At 40.8% G+C, this 14,472-nt stretch overlaps 1 protein-coding gene across 1 annotated transcript in view; it reads right to left on the bottom strand.

The window, feature by feature from the left end:
• Positions 1-616: 616 nt before the first annotated feature.
• The window catches only part of LOC138104774 (PHD finger protein 21B-like), an 81,548-nt gene continuing 67,692 nt past the window's right edge, over positions 617-14,472 (bottom strand). Inside the window, exons 6-12 of the mRNA XM_069003978.1 lie at positions 13,104-13,180; positions 10,334-10,388; positions 6,535-6,557; positions 5,068-5,226; positions 4,281-4,356; positions 3,057-3,160; positions 617-841 (exon numbers count right to left, since the gene is read on the bottom strand). Of these exons, the coding sequence (XP_068860079.1) occupies positions 617-841; positions 3,057-3,160; positions 4,281-4,356; positions 5,068-5,226; positions 6,535-6,557; positions 10,334-10,388; positions 13,104-13,180 (719 nt within the window). The remainder of the gene's footprint in view (positions 842-3,056; positions 3,161-4,280; positions 4,357-5,067; positions 5,227-6,534; positions 6,558-10,333; positions 10,389-13,103; positions 13,181-14,472) is intronic.

Below are 14,472 nucleotides of genomic sequence, written 5' to 3'. Positions count from 1 at the left end.
TTCTTTCTTTAAATAGCTTCAATTCCCAAGTCTAATAATACGGAAAAAAATGATATTTTGTTTCCAAGGCTCTGTGAGTGTCCGTGATGCTGTTCTGGTCACAACGACCCCATCTCCAGGTCACCTGAATCAATGGGGCCAAACTTGTTCCTCTGAAAACAATCCATGTCAATTCCTAAGTAGCTCAGTTTCTGGTTATCTCACTGAATACCCCCCACACAAATAGCTTTCAGCCCAACTACTTCTCTAATACCTCACTAACCCCTTTCTGCTTAGAACAGAAAGCCTGTCTGCCACCACAAAAGGCTATCCCGCTTCCTATTGGCCATGCTTTTCCTGTTCATCCTCAGTCATAAATACATTAAGGCCAACACAACAAAACAAAATGTCATAAGCACTGAAGGTCTTGGCAAATACAAAACCGCAGCACAACCTGCTCTGTGGGAACCTGCTGCCACAGTGACCTACAAATTGGGCTGACTGGTCTGCAAGTCTCTAAGTGTATCAAAACTGAGATTGCTTCTTCTTGTCTTTGTTCCAGTTTCATCTCTCCTATGCTCACGTGCATAAAGTTTCTCGTCCCCCCTTCCTTAGACCTCGCACAGCCGACTCTTTGTCAGTTGTTACCCTGTGATGGCTGCAAGGCTTTGTGCATGGCAGCAGAGGCAGGGGAGGGTTTGATCCAAGGGATGGATAGCAGGGAGGTGGTGGTGGTCGTCGTCATGGTAACCTGAATCATCTGCTCATTTTGTATCAGTCTAATGAGGGTTTTGAGACGTTCCAGTGATGACTGAGTCCCTTTCTGCTGGGCCAACAGGCTGGTTTTTAGCTCTAAGCACTTCTGTCAAATAAAGAGAAGGGGAGAGAGAAGGAAAGACTGAGAATACATTCAGAGTGGTGTCAAACATCTCTCCAGACATCCTTTGGTGCCTTGAGTGCGCATTCTGCTCAAATGAAGAATATTCTCCTTTGGGGGAAGCAAAACCACAGCTTAACAAATGGAATAATCACCAGCACTGCACACATTGCAGTAGCTGTCTGAGGGAATAACATTCTTCGCAGTGAAACGCATTTGGAGGACATTTCCGACTCCATCCTGTAGACAGCCTGGCAGGAACGCCTTCGGCACTCCACAGAGATGCCTGGCATGGGAGTGCAATAGCTGCATTACTGAAAATACAGAAGGCACCCCTCAGGTGTCTCACTCTTACCAAAGGACCCTGATAAGTGCTTGATGGGTGAACCTCACCAGGATGCATTTCATATGTGCCACACATTTCAGGGAATAGGAACTGTGAAGATCCATTAATCTCACTGAACATGATACCAATATTTTTCCGGCAGATAACTTTGCTCCAAGACACAACTGTTACACCACAGCAGTCACAAGAAAGCTTTTGTCCCTCGGGGTAGCCAGACTGCACCCTGTGATCACTTGAAATGTTCCATACAAACCTCTGTGCAAATGGGCACAAGAGCAGGAGCTAAACAAAGGCATCCCAAATCTTCCATTTCTCTAAAAAGAGATAGGAAGAATCAGTGATTCTCCTTTCCCTTCCCAACCATAGACTACTGCATCCAGCGCCCCATTCTTCTGTGAGGAACAGACCCAAACACTGAGTCTGTCTGTGAGATGGAAGGGGACAGTGGCCTCTAATATCTGAAACCTGTTTCCTTTCTCCCAGTGTGCCCAGGATTCTGACCAAACCAATTACTTGTCTGCAGATTGCTCCTCTTTGGCTATGGTCTAGATTGCTCAGGGGTGGGGATTCTCCAGTCCTGGGGAATTGGGAAATGCTCACTTGAAAATAAACTTGTTTGGAAAGCAACTGTGTGGAGCTGCTCAGAGGTTGGCTTAGAGATATGAAATTTCAGATTTTTACCAATGCACCTGTCGGGTGTATGAGAGCGTTCTTTTTCATACAAATCTCTGTTAAAATGTCAGAATGAAACTGCTCTGTGCTGAGACACTTTTAATTTATTTTCTCCTTTCAAGTGGATACATTTCCAATAAATATAATCATTGGTTGATATTACCATTTAAATAAGACAGTGTTGCCCACTGAACGAACCTGATTCTGCTTAGGTAGAAATCTTACTGATTTTGACAGCCGTGACACACACCTGATAGCTGACAGCTTTTCTTTTTCCAAATTTCTCAGCCCATTGCACTCTCCTACCTACTACATATGCGTGTGGTTCCATTAGTGCTATAAACATGTACAGGGAATATTCCCCACAGTGATGTCTTTTAATAAGTTATTGCTTTTTCTTCCACTCTGTTTTATGTGATAAATATTTTAACATGCCTCCTCTGAATAACCGGAGTGGTAAAACAAGCAGTGACCAGTTACTCCTGCAGCTGCCACTTTGATTTTTCAAGTAAGGAAGTGCCAAATATTTATTCAGACTGCCATGCAAACTAACAGCTACCTCTTAGGAGGGAGGTAGCCTCAAATCAGTTCCTTCAGCCATGAAGGGTAGGAATTATGGCTTTGAATTCAGCCCATTCAGCCAGAATGGCACAATATGTGTGGGAGACACCTCCAGACAACATTTAGCTTTGAAATTAGTTTGGAGAGACAAAATACTTGTGAATCCATTTCCAGTCATGGAGAGATGTTACAACATTCAGTAAAGATGGTTATTTCTACTTAATATAAAGAGGTTTGAACTAATGGACAAGCAGCTACCAGCAGAGGACACACTTGTGACTGAACTTTTCACCTAGAGGATGGAAGTGCCTTGAAGTCATTGGTAGCTCAGAGCTATGGATGCAACTACAAGGAAGGCAGCCATGGCTATTTGGGAAGTTTTGTTTGTGTGTGTGCCACAGGAATTCAAGTGATCTCTCCTCCTCAAGCCACTCCAGAGTGGCTTGCTTTTGTGCACAAAGGAAATGCACATGTACTTCCTCAGAGAGAAACACATTCATACTTGAAAATCTATAGCTTGGGAGCTTGAATAATTTTCTAGCCATAAAATACCAGTTTTTTGGGCTTAAATTCTTTATAAACATCTCTTCAGGAGACTGTGTCCACAGTCAGGTGTCCTACCTTCATTGCATTGTTGAGAAGTCGATCTTTTTCTTCTAACTGTCTATGCTCACTCTTCAGCTCACTGCTTCTCTTTAACAACTTTCGCTTCTCTTCTTCTTTGACTGTGGAACAATAAGGTTAAGGATGCAGAGGTTAAGAAAAGGACATAATGTGCACTTGAGGACAGAAAGCAGAAGCCGGTATTTTGCATCGTGAGTTTTGTCAGCAGGTACAGCCACAGAAATCTGGAGTTTCTGCTTGCAGGCATTTCTTCACAAAAAGGGTGGTCGGGCATTGGAAGGGGCTGCCCAGGGAGGTGGTGGAGTCCTCATCCCTGGAGGTGTCCATGGAACGGCTGGACATGGTACTCAGTGCTCTGGGCTGGTTGACAAGGTGGGATCAATTACAGGTTGGACTCAATGAACTTGGAGGTCTTTTCCAACCTAAATGTTTCTGGGATTCTATGCATGTGTCTATGTCAATGGTTAGCACACAGGAGGACAACCCAAAAGCTACAGTGCACCTTTAGGATTAATTAAAATTCATTCTTAGACCACATGTGATCCTGGAGGTCTCCAAGAAAGAGGTGAATGGTATTTAGGAAGAGGCCAGCCCCTCTTGGGGCATGAATGGCAATAGTGACTCTGGCAGAAAAGCACAATTGTAACTGTGCCAGACCTCCGTAAAGCTCCTTACAAATATGATCTAATGCCCCAAACAGCATTATTGTAAGAGTGCAACAGGGAACTAAAAAAGAATAATGCTCAATGCACAGCTGTCACACAGTGTATGACCCTAGTAGCTGCCATACAAATAATACTGAAACAGTTAGAAGCTGGTATTGCTGTGGTGTCTGAGACACTAGTCTGGCAGTGTGCTACACACCCAATTACATGGCTCTGCTTAGCTTGACTGTGCCTCACAAACAATGATGCTGCCTCAAAATCTTGTTTCCAGCCCTGTTCCAGAGAAGGCACCACTTTGATGACAGCTTCCTCCAGAGAGTGAAGTTCCTGAGAGATCACTCCCAACTTCCTTACAGGAAGAAGATGGCAAAGGAGCAGACCAAAGGGAAGGGGAGAGAAAAAGTCTGCTCTGCCCAGTCACTTACGGCCCTATGACCTATACCATCAGACCTGGCAGCATTATAACATCACCTTGATATTTCTGCTAAGAAGGACTCAAATGACATTGCCCATCATGAGCAGGGAATCTCTTGTCAGTGGCTGAGTTAACCCCTACCTGTTTTATGAGTAACATAGGAGTGAACAATAGCCAGAGTTCCAGTCCATGGCACATTGTCATCTTTCTTTAACACCTATAAGCCCGGGAAACAATAAATGGTTAGGATTCCAAAAAACACACATTAATGTTTGCTCCAGCCTTGCAGTGCGGCAGGACCAGAACTTGGGTCCTTGTCTCAGAACATAAAAGTGATCTCAAGGCTAAGCACAAGGAACTCTGTGGCACAGAATCTACACTTTAGTGACACCTTAGTGTTTTAGTAATTTTTTTCTTGCTTGTGCAATCAGCATTATTCACTGCAACTAGAAAGATTAGCATATAACTAACAGATTATGCTAACAGATTAGCCTAACTGTGATGGACAGTTGTGTGTAACAAACATGATTTAAAGAAAAGGAAGTTTTCTCCTCACACCTTTCAGATCCACTGGTGAACAGTGTCTCCTTCTGACTTCTGACCCTCATCTCTAAGATTTACATTCTTTGTCTGGCTACATGCTAGTGGTGTTACCATAAAGAAAGGAGCCGAAAGAACTGAAGAGACATTTTAAGAGGACAATTCTTAGCAATTTTAGGCAAGCTACAGCCCTCTGTGTATATTCTAACTCTAGGATGGTGAAAATACCAGAAATAAATACTGCTAAATGCACTAAAAGCCTCTCAGTATTTCTTTATCTAATGTAGTCCACTGAGCTATGACCATAGGTTAGATTAGTTTAGGGGTACACAAATTTGAGGTGTCTCCCATTTTCCCTTCTTGGTATGCCATGCTCCATCTAGCTTACCTTCTGTTGGCACTTTGGGCAGACCCAGACCCCTTTCGGGGCAGTTTTGAGGGGTGGGTCCAAGCAGTTGAGGTGATATGCTCTAGGACATGTGCCACAGGGCTGCAAGTTAACTCCATGCTTGCAAGCAGTGCAGTGTTCATCGTGGTGAATCTCGTTCTGCAAGAGAAGGATGCCCTGGGTAAAGTCAATCCATTGAGAATGTCTCTCTATACAGCATTTAAAGCCTCTACTGCAGCAGACAGACTCCTTCAAACACGAAATCTAATTGTCAAAAGGACCCTGACAGACATAGAAGATAGAAATAATAGATGTATGATAGCAACAAACAACAAAAAAGCCAGAAGCAAGTTCCATAAATTGAAACAGAAACATAAAACTGAACTAATGAAACACAGGAGAGAGTCGACTAATATAGCCAGTTTGTGACACAGGAATTATTTCACTTTTTTCTTTGCCAGTGTGCTACTACAACACATGTATCCCCGTGCATGGCTCTATCTTGAGTCAGAGTTAATGTGGGGATCACTTGTCCTTCATGCCCTAAGCAGAAGGAAGCAAGCAAGAAAAGGGTTCTGGGGAAAAAGCAGAGTTCCATGTTCCATGCCCATTGCCTCAAAGGGTAGCTGGGGAAACAGGAGGCTGGAGCACACCCTTAGGCTATGTACCCTCTTTCGTGAACTCCTTTGGCCTCTTTCTCTCTGGTACTAATTGTTCTCTGCTCAGACTTGCTGACAACCTTTCTCCAACAAGACTGATTAGTGCTTTGTCTGAAGCAATTCATAACATCAACTAATACTCATCAACAAAGTTATAATGTCATGTAGTAGATTGCTATGCTAATCTGGTGGCAACATTAATTACTCTTTTTATAATTAAGTGCATTTTAATAAAGGAGACACTGATTTTGAAACTCTCATGGCTTGTGAATCATTATAAAAAATCAAAAATTTCCTACTGGTTTCCCAGGAAGGAGAATAGTAATTTTATATGTTTTTAATTCCAAAAGAATATTTTCATTTTTAATTAAAAAGTTTCATGGCAGTTTTAGTCAGGCTTGTATCTTGAATTCTGAACCAGTCCTGTCAAAAAATCACTCTCCAAAATGTACTCTTTAGACTACCTGCTCAAAGGATCTTAATTTTAACCTCAATGTAAGGAGATTTAATCTTTACAAACTAGAATCATTACTCATTTTTCTTATAAAATTTTCATTAAACCCACAAATCTGGACTAGTAAGTTTTCAGACAGTGGAATCAACAAAGGGACTAAACTCAAGCCTTGCATGTGAAAGCCCAAGAGTTCATCTCTGAAATTCTAGCTTAGGGACGCTAAGATTTAGTTAAGTGGGAGAAGAGAATACTGCAATTAGGTACCTTGAGAGTGACTACAATAATCAGAAGCAAGCATTGAATACACAGTGATGAGAAAGATACTTACTAATACATAAACTTTGCCACACGTACCTTCCAGAATGGATCCTCATTTGCTAGCATATAAAAGAAGGGCAGAAAACAGATTAGTGGAAAATACATTGCTGCAGCAGTTGCTAGTTCTCAGCTATGGGAGTAATTTTAGTCAAGATGTGGCATAGGAGATCAGGACATTGCCAAAATTAATGCTGGCAGGAAAGAATGTAACAGCAAGCATTAGCATTTGAGAATTAAAAATGCACATTGCAAGAATCCCATGTCCAAAGGTCTGATGCTAAAAGGTCATGGTATTTGAAATTTTCAGAAATTTTCATACAGAACTCCTCTCCACATGCCAGTAGTCAAAAAGTCCTCCAAGAGGACCTCAGTGTTCTGGGTGTTGAAAAGGCTGGCCCAGAACTTAATGTGGAGTATTAAATAGGTGCCTCTGACTAATCATTAAACACAGGTTTAAATGTTGAGCTGATTCCTGAACAAAATGGTCAGCTCCTTGTGGGAGTGAGCCTGATGGCATCATCAACTCCTTCTCATCAAACAGCTACCACCCAGAACACCAGTGACCTTTGGATGAATGAATCTGTAGTGATTGTATTCACAACCTGATATGAACAAGAACCAACAGAGCTTGCTGGAAAGCAGGCCAAGCCTTCCATAAAAAAAAAAAAAAATGTGGAATTCAACACACTTTGGTCCAAAAATAAAAAGCCAGAAAACATTAAGAGCTTTATGGGAACTGCGCAGTTGGTTGTAATTTTTGCTGCTGATTTCATAGAATCACAGTATATCCTAAGCTGGAAGGGACCCATGAGGATCACAGAGTCCAGCTCCTGGCCCTGCACAGACACCCCAATAATCTCACCCTGTGCCTGAGAACGTTGTCCAAAGTCTCCTGGAGCTGTGGCAGCCTTGGGGCTGTGACCATTCCCTGGGGAGCCTGTCCAGTGCCCCACCACCATCTGGGGGAAGAGCCTTTTCTTGATATCCAGTCTAAACCTCCCCTGACACAGCTCCCAACTGTTCCCTTGGGTCCTTGCAAGGGGCTGGAGCACACTGTCCCAGTGAAAAATGCTTAATGGACAGGCCTTTCTTTGGGTTAAAGTGGAGGCAACCAAACTGATATTTCTCTGTTGTCCTCCTTCATTTCCCTCTCTCATCAGAATGGGAATATAGCTGTCCCATTGTGATCCCTCATATCAGACCCACCTGGAAGTCCCCTGCCGTTGGTTTTACACACTGATGTGTGCATACATGTGAAGATGTACACATGAGTAGGCCTCACACACATGTAGGAAGAGGAACTTGAGAATAAAGAAACAGCTTTCCCTAACCTGGACCACAGGCTGTAAATCCTTCTGATCTTTGCTAACAGTGCACAGTGCTGCCATTCCTGCAGAGAGTGCAAGAACAGGGCAAGAACTGAGTAAATCTTTCTATTCCAGAACCATCCTTCTCATCCTGGAAGTTTATGTGCTTCCCCAACCCTGAGCTTGCACACTCATTTTTATATTTAACAGTCTTTGACAGATTTTTTTCTTCCATAAATTTCTCTAGTTTTCCCAAGAATCGTAGTATACTTTGGCAATGAGTTCTAGAAATAATCACACTTATAAAATCTGTAGGTGTTACTTCATATCCAAAAATACACACCCAAATATCCACCACTATATGACATCATGATTACTCAGGGGATATAAATGTTACTCAAATAAACAGAGGCTTCATAAATGATGAGTCTTTTGTAGAAATGATATGTCAGAAGATGTGACCTTATTTCAGATAAGACATTTTCATATTAATGAATCCTGATTAATTGACATTTTGAACAAAATTTACAAGAATTGTCCTCTTCTGTATTTCCAGAAATGACAGTTGTTTCCTGGACATCATGGGGATTTTTTTTCTAGTTTGTTTATTTGTCTTTTCAGCTCACTTTTGCTACAAAGTTTTAAACTTCTTTAAACATGTCCCCTTCCCTCTTCTAGTTGCTGAAAAATTAAACTGAAGACAATATTTTAAAAGGAGCACTTTATAAGAGAAGGGGTAGCCATCTCTGCAGTGAAGCTGGAGAACTACATCACTGCAGAGCCAAACAATCTGGGACAGCACCTGCCTTCAGCTCAGAGCTTGCATAACATCCAGCAAAACAGTGCTGGTGCCAAAAAAACCCTTGCTGAGGTGGGGAATTCTGCTATAAAGAAGTCCATCTTAACATTCTTAGAATATGCAGAACTCCAGCACATATTCTGGATTCTGGAAAAAGCAAAGATAGAGGACTCAAAGAAGAATTAATGATTAAGGTGAGAGGTTGCTGATTTCCAGGAGGCTCTGAGACAGCTGAATCAGTAGAACTCTGCCACTTGCCTGCTTCCTTGCAAATAAAATGGGAAACATGTCACAAAAGGAATGTCTGAGATATCAAACCCTAACTTAAACCCACCAAGGGGCTGGCAGCACAGCTTGCTGCATTGTTATGCCATTCTGTCCTGGTTTCTCACATGTGTTTACATGGGAAAAACAAGTGCTATGATAAGACAAACAATAAATTACAATTTTAATTTTGAAGATAAAACTAAGCCAGGAATAATGTTCTTTCCACTGGGGCTCACATGAGCCTGGCCTCCTGCTAAGAGGCATGCTATCATAACTGTTTACTGTAATAACCTCTCCTGTCCTCTGAGACCAAACGCATTAGAGGCATATGGTAAGTAGGCCAAGTGTCTGCATCTGGCACATGAAGTTTTGAAGGCAGAGAGAAGCACTGCTGCTTTTCAGTCAGTGCTCCTGTAGTGCAGGAAGTCAAGGTAGAGGCAGAAAGGTGAATCTCAAGCACTAAACATGCCACTTGACAGCGAGATCAAGCAAATACTGAAAAACTGTCAAAACTCCATGTCTCAATTATAATTACCCCTGTAAATGCTCCTAATACTGAAATAATATTTAACTTAGAAAAAGTTCTGTCTTCCCTTACCTCTAATGAACCTCAGTAGAGAGTAAGTTATAAAGGCAAAACAAGGACAAGGACAGAATCAAATTTCTTTACTAGCTTTGTTTCCTTTTCTGAAATACAACTCAAGCTTCTCACTTTCTTCCCTAAAATACTACATGGGCCTTGTCTGGAGAATTAAACTATACTCAGCATTCTCTGTGTTTCATCTCACATGTCCCAACTCTTTGTCTTCTCTGTGTTGCACATTTTTTCCTGAAATGCACTTCTTCCCATGAGCTAATCATCAGCATCCCCAAACAGCTCCTCTGAGTTGTTAATTCTCAAGACATTTACTATTAAATTTTTTATATTTGAAGTTCTTATAAATACAAGACTGGAAGGCATCTTCAAGGTCATCAGGTCTAGATTTATGGCTCCACCTCTTGGAATCAGAAAAACTGTGGTTTTCAGCACTTGTTATCAAAGCAAAAGGTGTGGGAAATTTCTAGTACTTGAGGATGGAGAGCAGTTTCTTAAAGCTGGTGGAAAGAGGCAAATGATAAGCCTAAAATAGTAATTATTTTTCAATATATATTTTTAAGCACTTGGGGTTGGCAACACTCTTCCATAAGTTCTCTCACTGCATGGTGCTTAAAGTGCCAGAGACCAGATTTTCCACTGATTGCAGAGGCTTTGGATCCATTTCTACACAATCGTGACCTTCAGCCTTATCTTTCCATTGTTTTTGCAGGAAAACAATCTATTTTCACTTCATACTAAAAAATGCAGGGACATTACACAAAGTAATGCCCTATGGTATCCTAACAGTAACTCATATGAAATCCTACGAATAAATTTTTAACATGTCATTAGAACAGTAGTATATCCATTTAAAAATACACTTACCTCTCGTTGAAAGGAACAAGGGGTTATTCAAACAATTCGATGCAAGGCGTTTCCGCTACAAGGGAAAAGAAACCAACCCCCATGTCATTGCAAAGTGCTCTGGTTGTCTCTTACATTTCAGATTAACAATCTCCATGGGCTTCCCTCATACTTAACCAGCTCTCCAAAAGCTACTTAGACTGACCATTGACACAGGCAGACAAACAGTTGCATGATTTACCTTTCTAACAAGTTCTTCATAGAGCAGTTTATTGTGCATTAGATTTTATTAAGAAGAGAGAAATACAAATTGCAAATCTTATTGATGGGGTTGCAGGATATGCTGCATGGGCTGGTAAGAGCAAGGCTACAGCAAAACTAACTCCAAGCCCAAAAGTGTCCATAAGGGAAAATTGTTGCTGTGAGATGACATCTTTATTTGCATATATAGAAATGGTGATGGATTTCTCACCTGCAGGAAAAACGTTGCTACCTTTGTGACACCTGCCTACAGTTCAGAGGAGCATACTGCATTTGCAAGCAATGAGTGAGGCCCTTAGCAAAATATTTGCCTTTCAGAAGTGAATGTGCAGGATCTTGAGGAACTGGCAGTGATTTCAATCTGCTGAGATCACCAAACTTACAAACACAGAGCACCACAAATCTGTCTGAGATATTTAACTCATCTAATACAGCCCATGGCCAGCCTTGTCTGACGGCACAAGCTGTGGTCAGTAGCAAGCCAGGCTTCATTAATAGTCTAGACAACCCTGAATTGTTCCTGTAAGCCATCCAATACTTGTTCAGCAGGATTGGAAACAGCACCATTTTCCTCCATTAGATGTTGTTAGATTCTGCTTGGAAGAAAATTAGAGGGGTTTTACTAATAAATAATTTATTCTGCGGTGAGAAAACTATTCTCTTATAGATGGATACCTGCTAGGCTGTTAATAAATTTTGAATAGATGTTTCTTTCTTCAAAAAATAACCAGCCCGAAATGTAACCCTTTCCTACGAAAAAAAAAAAAAGGCTACTGAGAGTAGGAAAATAAAATGGTATCTCATTGTTTTAAGAACAAAGATTTGAAAAGAAAAAGCACACCATTCAAGTGAAGACATAAGACTGTGATCCCATTTTTGCAATCAAAGTTAGTATCACCACTACAAATGCTGAGCTCCTGCCATTTTGAGGGGTGTTGGCAAATAAAAAGACTAATTTATATGCAATTTCAATTTAAACAATCATGAATTAAAGATCATTCAGTAGACTAAATTAAACTGCACCAAAATGCCTGAAATGCAACAAATACCTCAACTCACTGATTAGCAAATCAGTCTGAGCAGCTAATTGATCAGAGAAAAACCATCTGCCTCCATTTTACTTGAATGACATTCCCCATGGTCAGTACTTAATGACAGCTCCTAATGAGGACACAGCTGATCAGCCACAGGACTCTTTCACAGACATTTCTTTCTCCATGCCATCCTTCATTTCAGCATATGCTTTTGAGAATAGGTATGATGAGAAGTACGAACTAGGGGTGCAGCAGTCCTAGGCCATCCTCTCTTCCACCTCTGCTCCAGAGTAACTGAGTTTGTCACAAACATCAATCTGGCTACAGCCACAAAACTCTGCTGCAAGTATTTTAATAATCGGGACAAAAAGGTCTAAGGCACTACAGATTTGATGCTAGCAAGGCTAAAGTTCCTACTGTGTTAAATACTGCATGTATAGACATCAATATTTGCACTAAAGAAAATAGCTGAGGAATTCTGAAGAACTCGAGTGCCTAGAGCTGCTCTGGAGTATAGAAATCTCCAATGCTTTCAAAAAAAAGAACAATCAAGCGATGCAGCTGTTTGACTGCAGCGGTGAGCTTCTTCTTAGCCTCATGTGTTTGCTATCTGCCAACAAAGACAGAAATCTGAAATGCTGGCATACCAAAAATTCACTTCGGCCTAAATAAAGAACAATCCCTTTCTTTAGGCTTAAAGAACTCAGAACACAGAGAAATGTTATTGCTTAAATGGAGAGCTGGCTGCAACTGAGTTTCATTTCAGTAGAAAGTTCAGGCAGTAAACATAAACTGTGCTGAAATTTTAAAGGTGAAATTTTAATTAGCTGAATAAATGCATACATGTTAGTTTAGAAACAAAGAAAAAAAATTTCAGAAAAAATTAAGCCTATTTATATCCTGCTTTTACACCAAGTTTGCGATCCTGTATTGTGCAGGACCAAATTCTGATACTACTATAAATGCAACAGTGTAAGTGTACCAGAAAACAGAGATTATCCAGAGCATTTTATTTTTAATTATGCATTATTATATTTATTATGCAGACTTCTATACTCCTGCAGAGCACACTGATTCTTAAACCAACGCACCCCTTTTAAGAATGTCACTAGAAAAAAAGCAAAGTTCTCCATTTATTATTTGGCACACAGGAAAAGAGAATTAGCAATGCACATTTGAACATAATGCTTCTGTTCTCCAGTTATGATCTAAAGGGACTGCCTTTGTAGGTAAAAGAGTAATTAGGTCCCATATTAATTTAGTCCTTTTGGCCTTTATTAAAACTAAGATGAATTCTAGTTTGGAGAAAGTGATGTTGTGGAGTGAAAACCTGTTGCATAGCTACTGAGATGAGATCTTTTCTTTCTTTTCTACATCAGTATCTCTTTACAAGTAAGTATGGTTCTGCATTCATATATATTTTTGTAGTAAGAAACACTTAGACCTTTTATTGACATGAAATAGAACCATAGTAAACAAAGTGAATGATAAAGTACCTCTGTTTCCAAGAGTCCACTGTAGGCTGGATTTGCTGTGCTTCTTCTCTTTCTTTCCTGACGCTTGCTCTGGATTTCTGTAACCATGCAAAGGAACATGAACTGTATATTTCTCATTCATCAGGGAAAAATGTAGATATAACTTGTTAAGCAAGATGATCTTACCCTCAGCCCCTTGAGCTTTGTGTTCAGTTTCAGTTTCTAAAGTGTAATTGGGTTGCATTAGCACTGATATTTGCTGCAGTTCAAGGTTTGACATTAATAAGCTTTTCCTTGTGAGATTCAGAACACAGGCATTTTTATTTTTTCCTTCCTTCAAGGTAGACTTCTGTTGCCCTATAAGATTTTCATTATGATCCCTTCAGACACATAGTCAGCAAGCATCATCAGAGAGCCTTCAAAATACTCTCAATGTCTGCTGTTAACAAAAAGGAAGCATTTAAAACACTTAAGCCTTTCGCTCATATCATATGACAGCACAGAGAACCTTCTAAATTCAATTTACATTACTTTTCCTCCATGGAGGCTAGAAAAAGCATAGTTGAAATGGCAGAGCTTGATTCAGTTCTAACCAGAGTGTGATGATTTATCCACCCAGAAGCATACAACTTCATAATCCTGAGCATGCAAAATGTCATTACAAGCCATATGTGTATATATGTGTCACTGCAAACACCAGCACACAGATGGGCTCTTTGGACTGCAGCCCATTTCTCCCTTCCACTAAACTTCTACAACTCCCTTCCACTAAATGGTGACACCTGTTGAAGATGGCACATGCTGACGACTGTGTTTAGCAACCACTAGCCATGCGCACAACTCTGTAGAGACAGAGAGAGGGAACAGATTACTTGGCCACAGAAATCTGTAGGTTTAATGCTCCTTTGATCTGAGCTAGGATTTCATTTAAGTCATATAGAATTTCTTTTTCCAGCTCTTGACGTCAGTTCAGAATGCTGAGATTATTACAAGCATAGAACCTATTATTTTGATTATAAACCCCAGACACACTTTAGAAAGGAGAGCCACACAGCATCCATCCCATGACATCAAGTGTGTGCTCTATTCCAAAATATTTCCTTTGTGAATATTGTAAGGTAAAGTTTAGACTCTGCACTGAGGTACCAGAGCGATCTTGTTAGTCTAAATGCCCCCACAGTGGTGATACCTCTGTTCTGTCTTGCTCTATCTCAGAAGGAGAGGAATTGGCAGGAGCATGTTCCTCAGCCCAGAGGCCCCAGAACACACCCAAGAGAAACGAAGGACACCATCTGATTATGCAGGAGGTCTGGTGTCTTTCCTCAATGTCTGAACTAAAGAGGTCTACTTCAGAACACCTGCAGCACCAGAAAATGGCCTTCAGGGTACT

Source organism: Aphelocoma coerulescens, chromosome 1A, assembly GCF_041296385.1.
Source record: "Aphelocoma coerulescens isolate FSJ_1873_10779 chromosome 1A, UR_Acoe_1.0, whole genome shotgun sequence".
Taxonomy (NCBI): Eukaryota; Metazoa; Chordata; class Aves; order Passeriformes; family Corvidae; genus Aphelocoma; species Aphelocoma coerulescens.
Note: the sequence above shows the minus strand (reverse complement) of the source record. Positions and strands in the feature narration are given on the sequence as shown.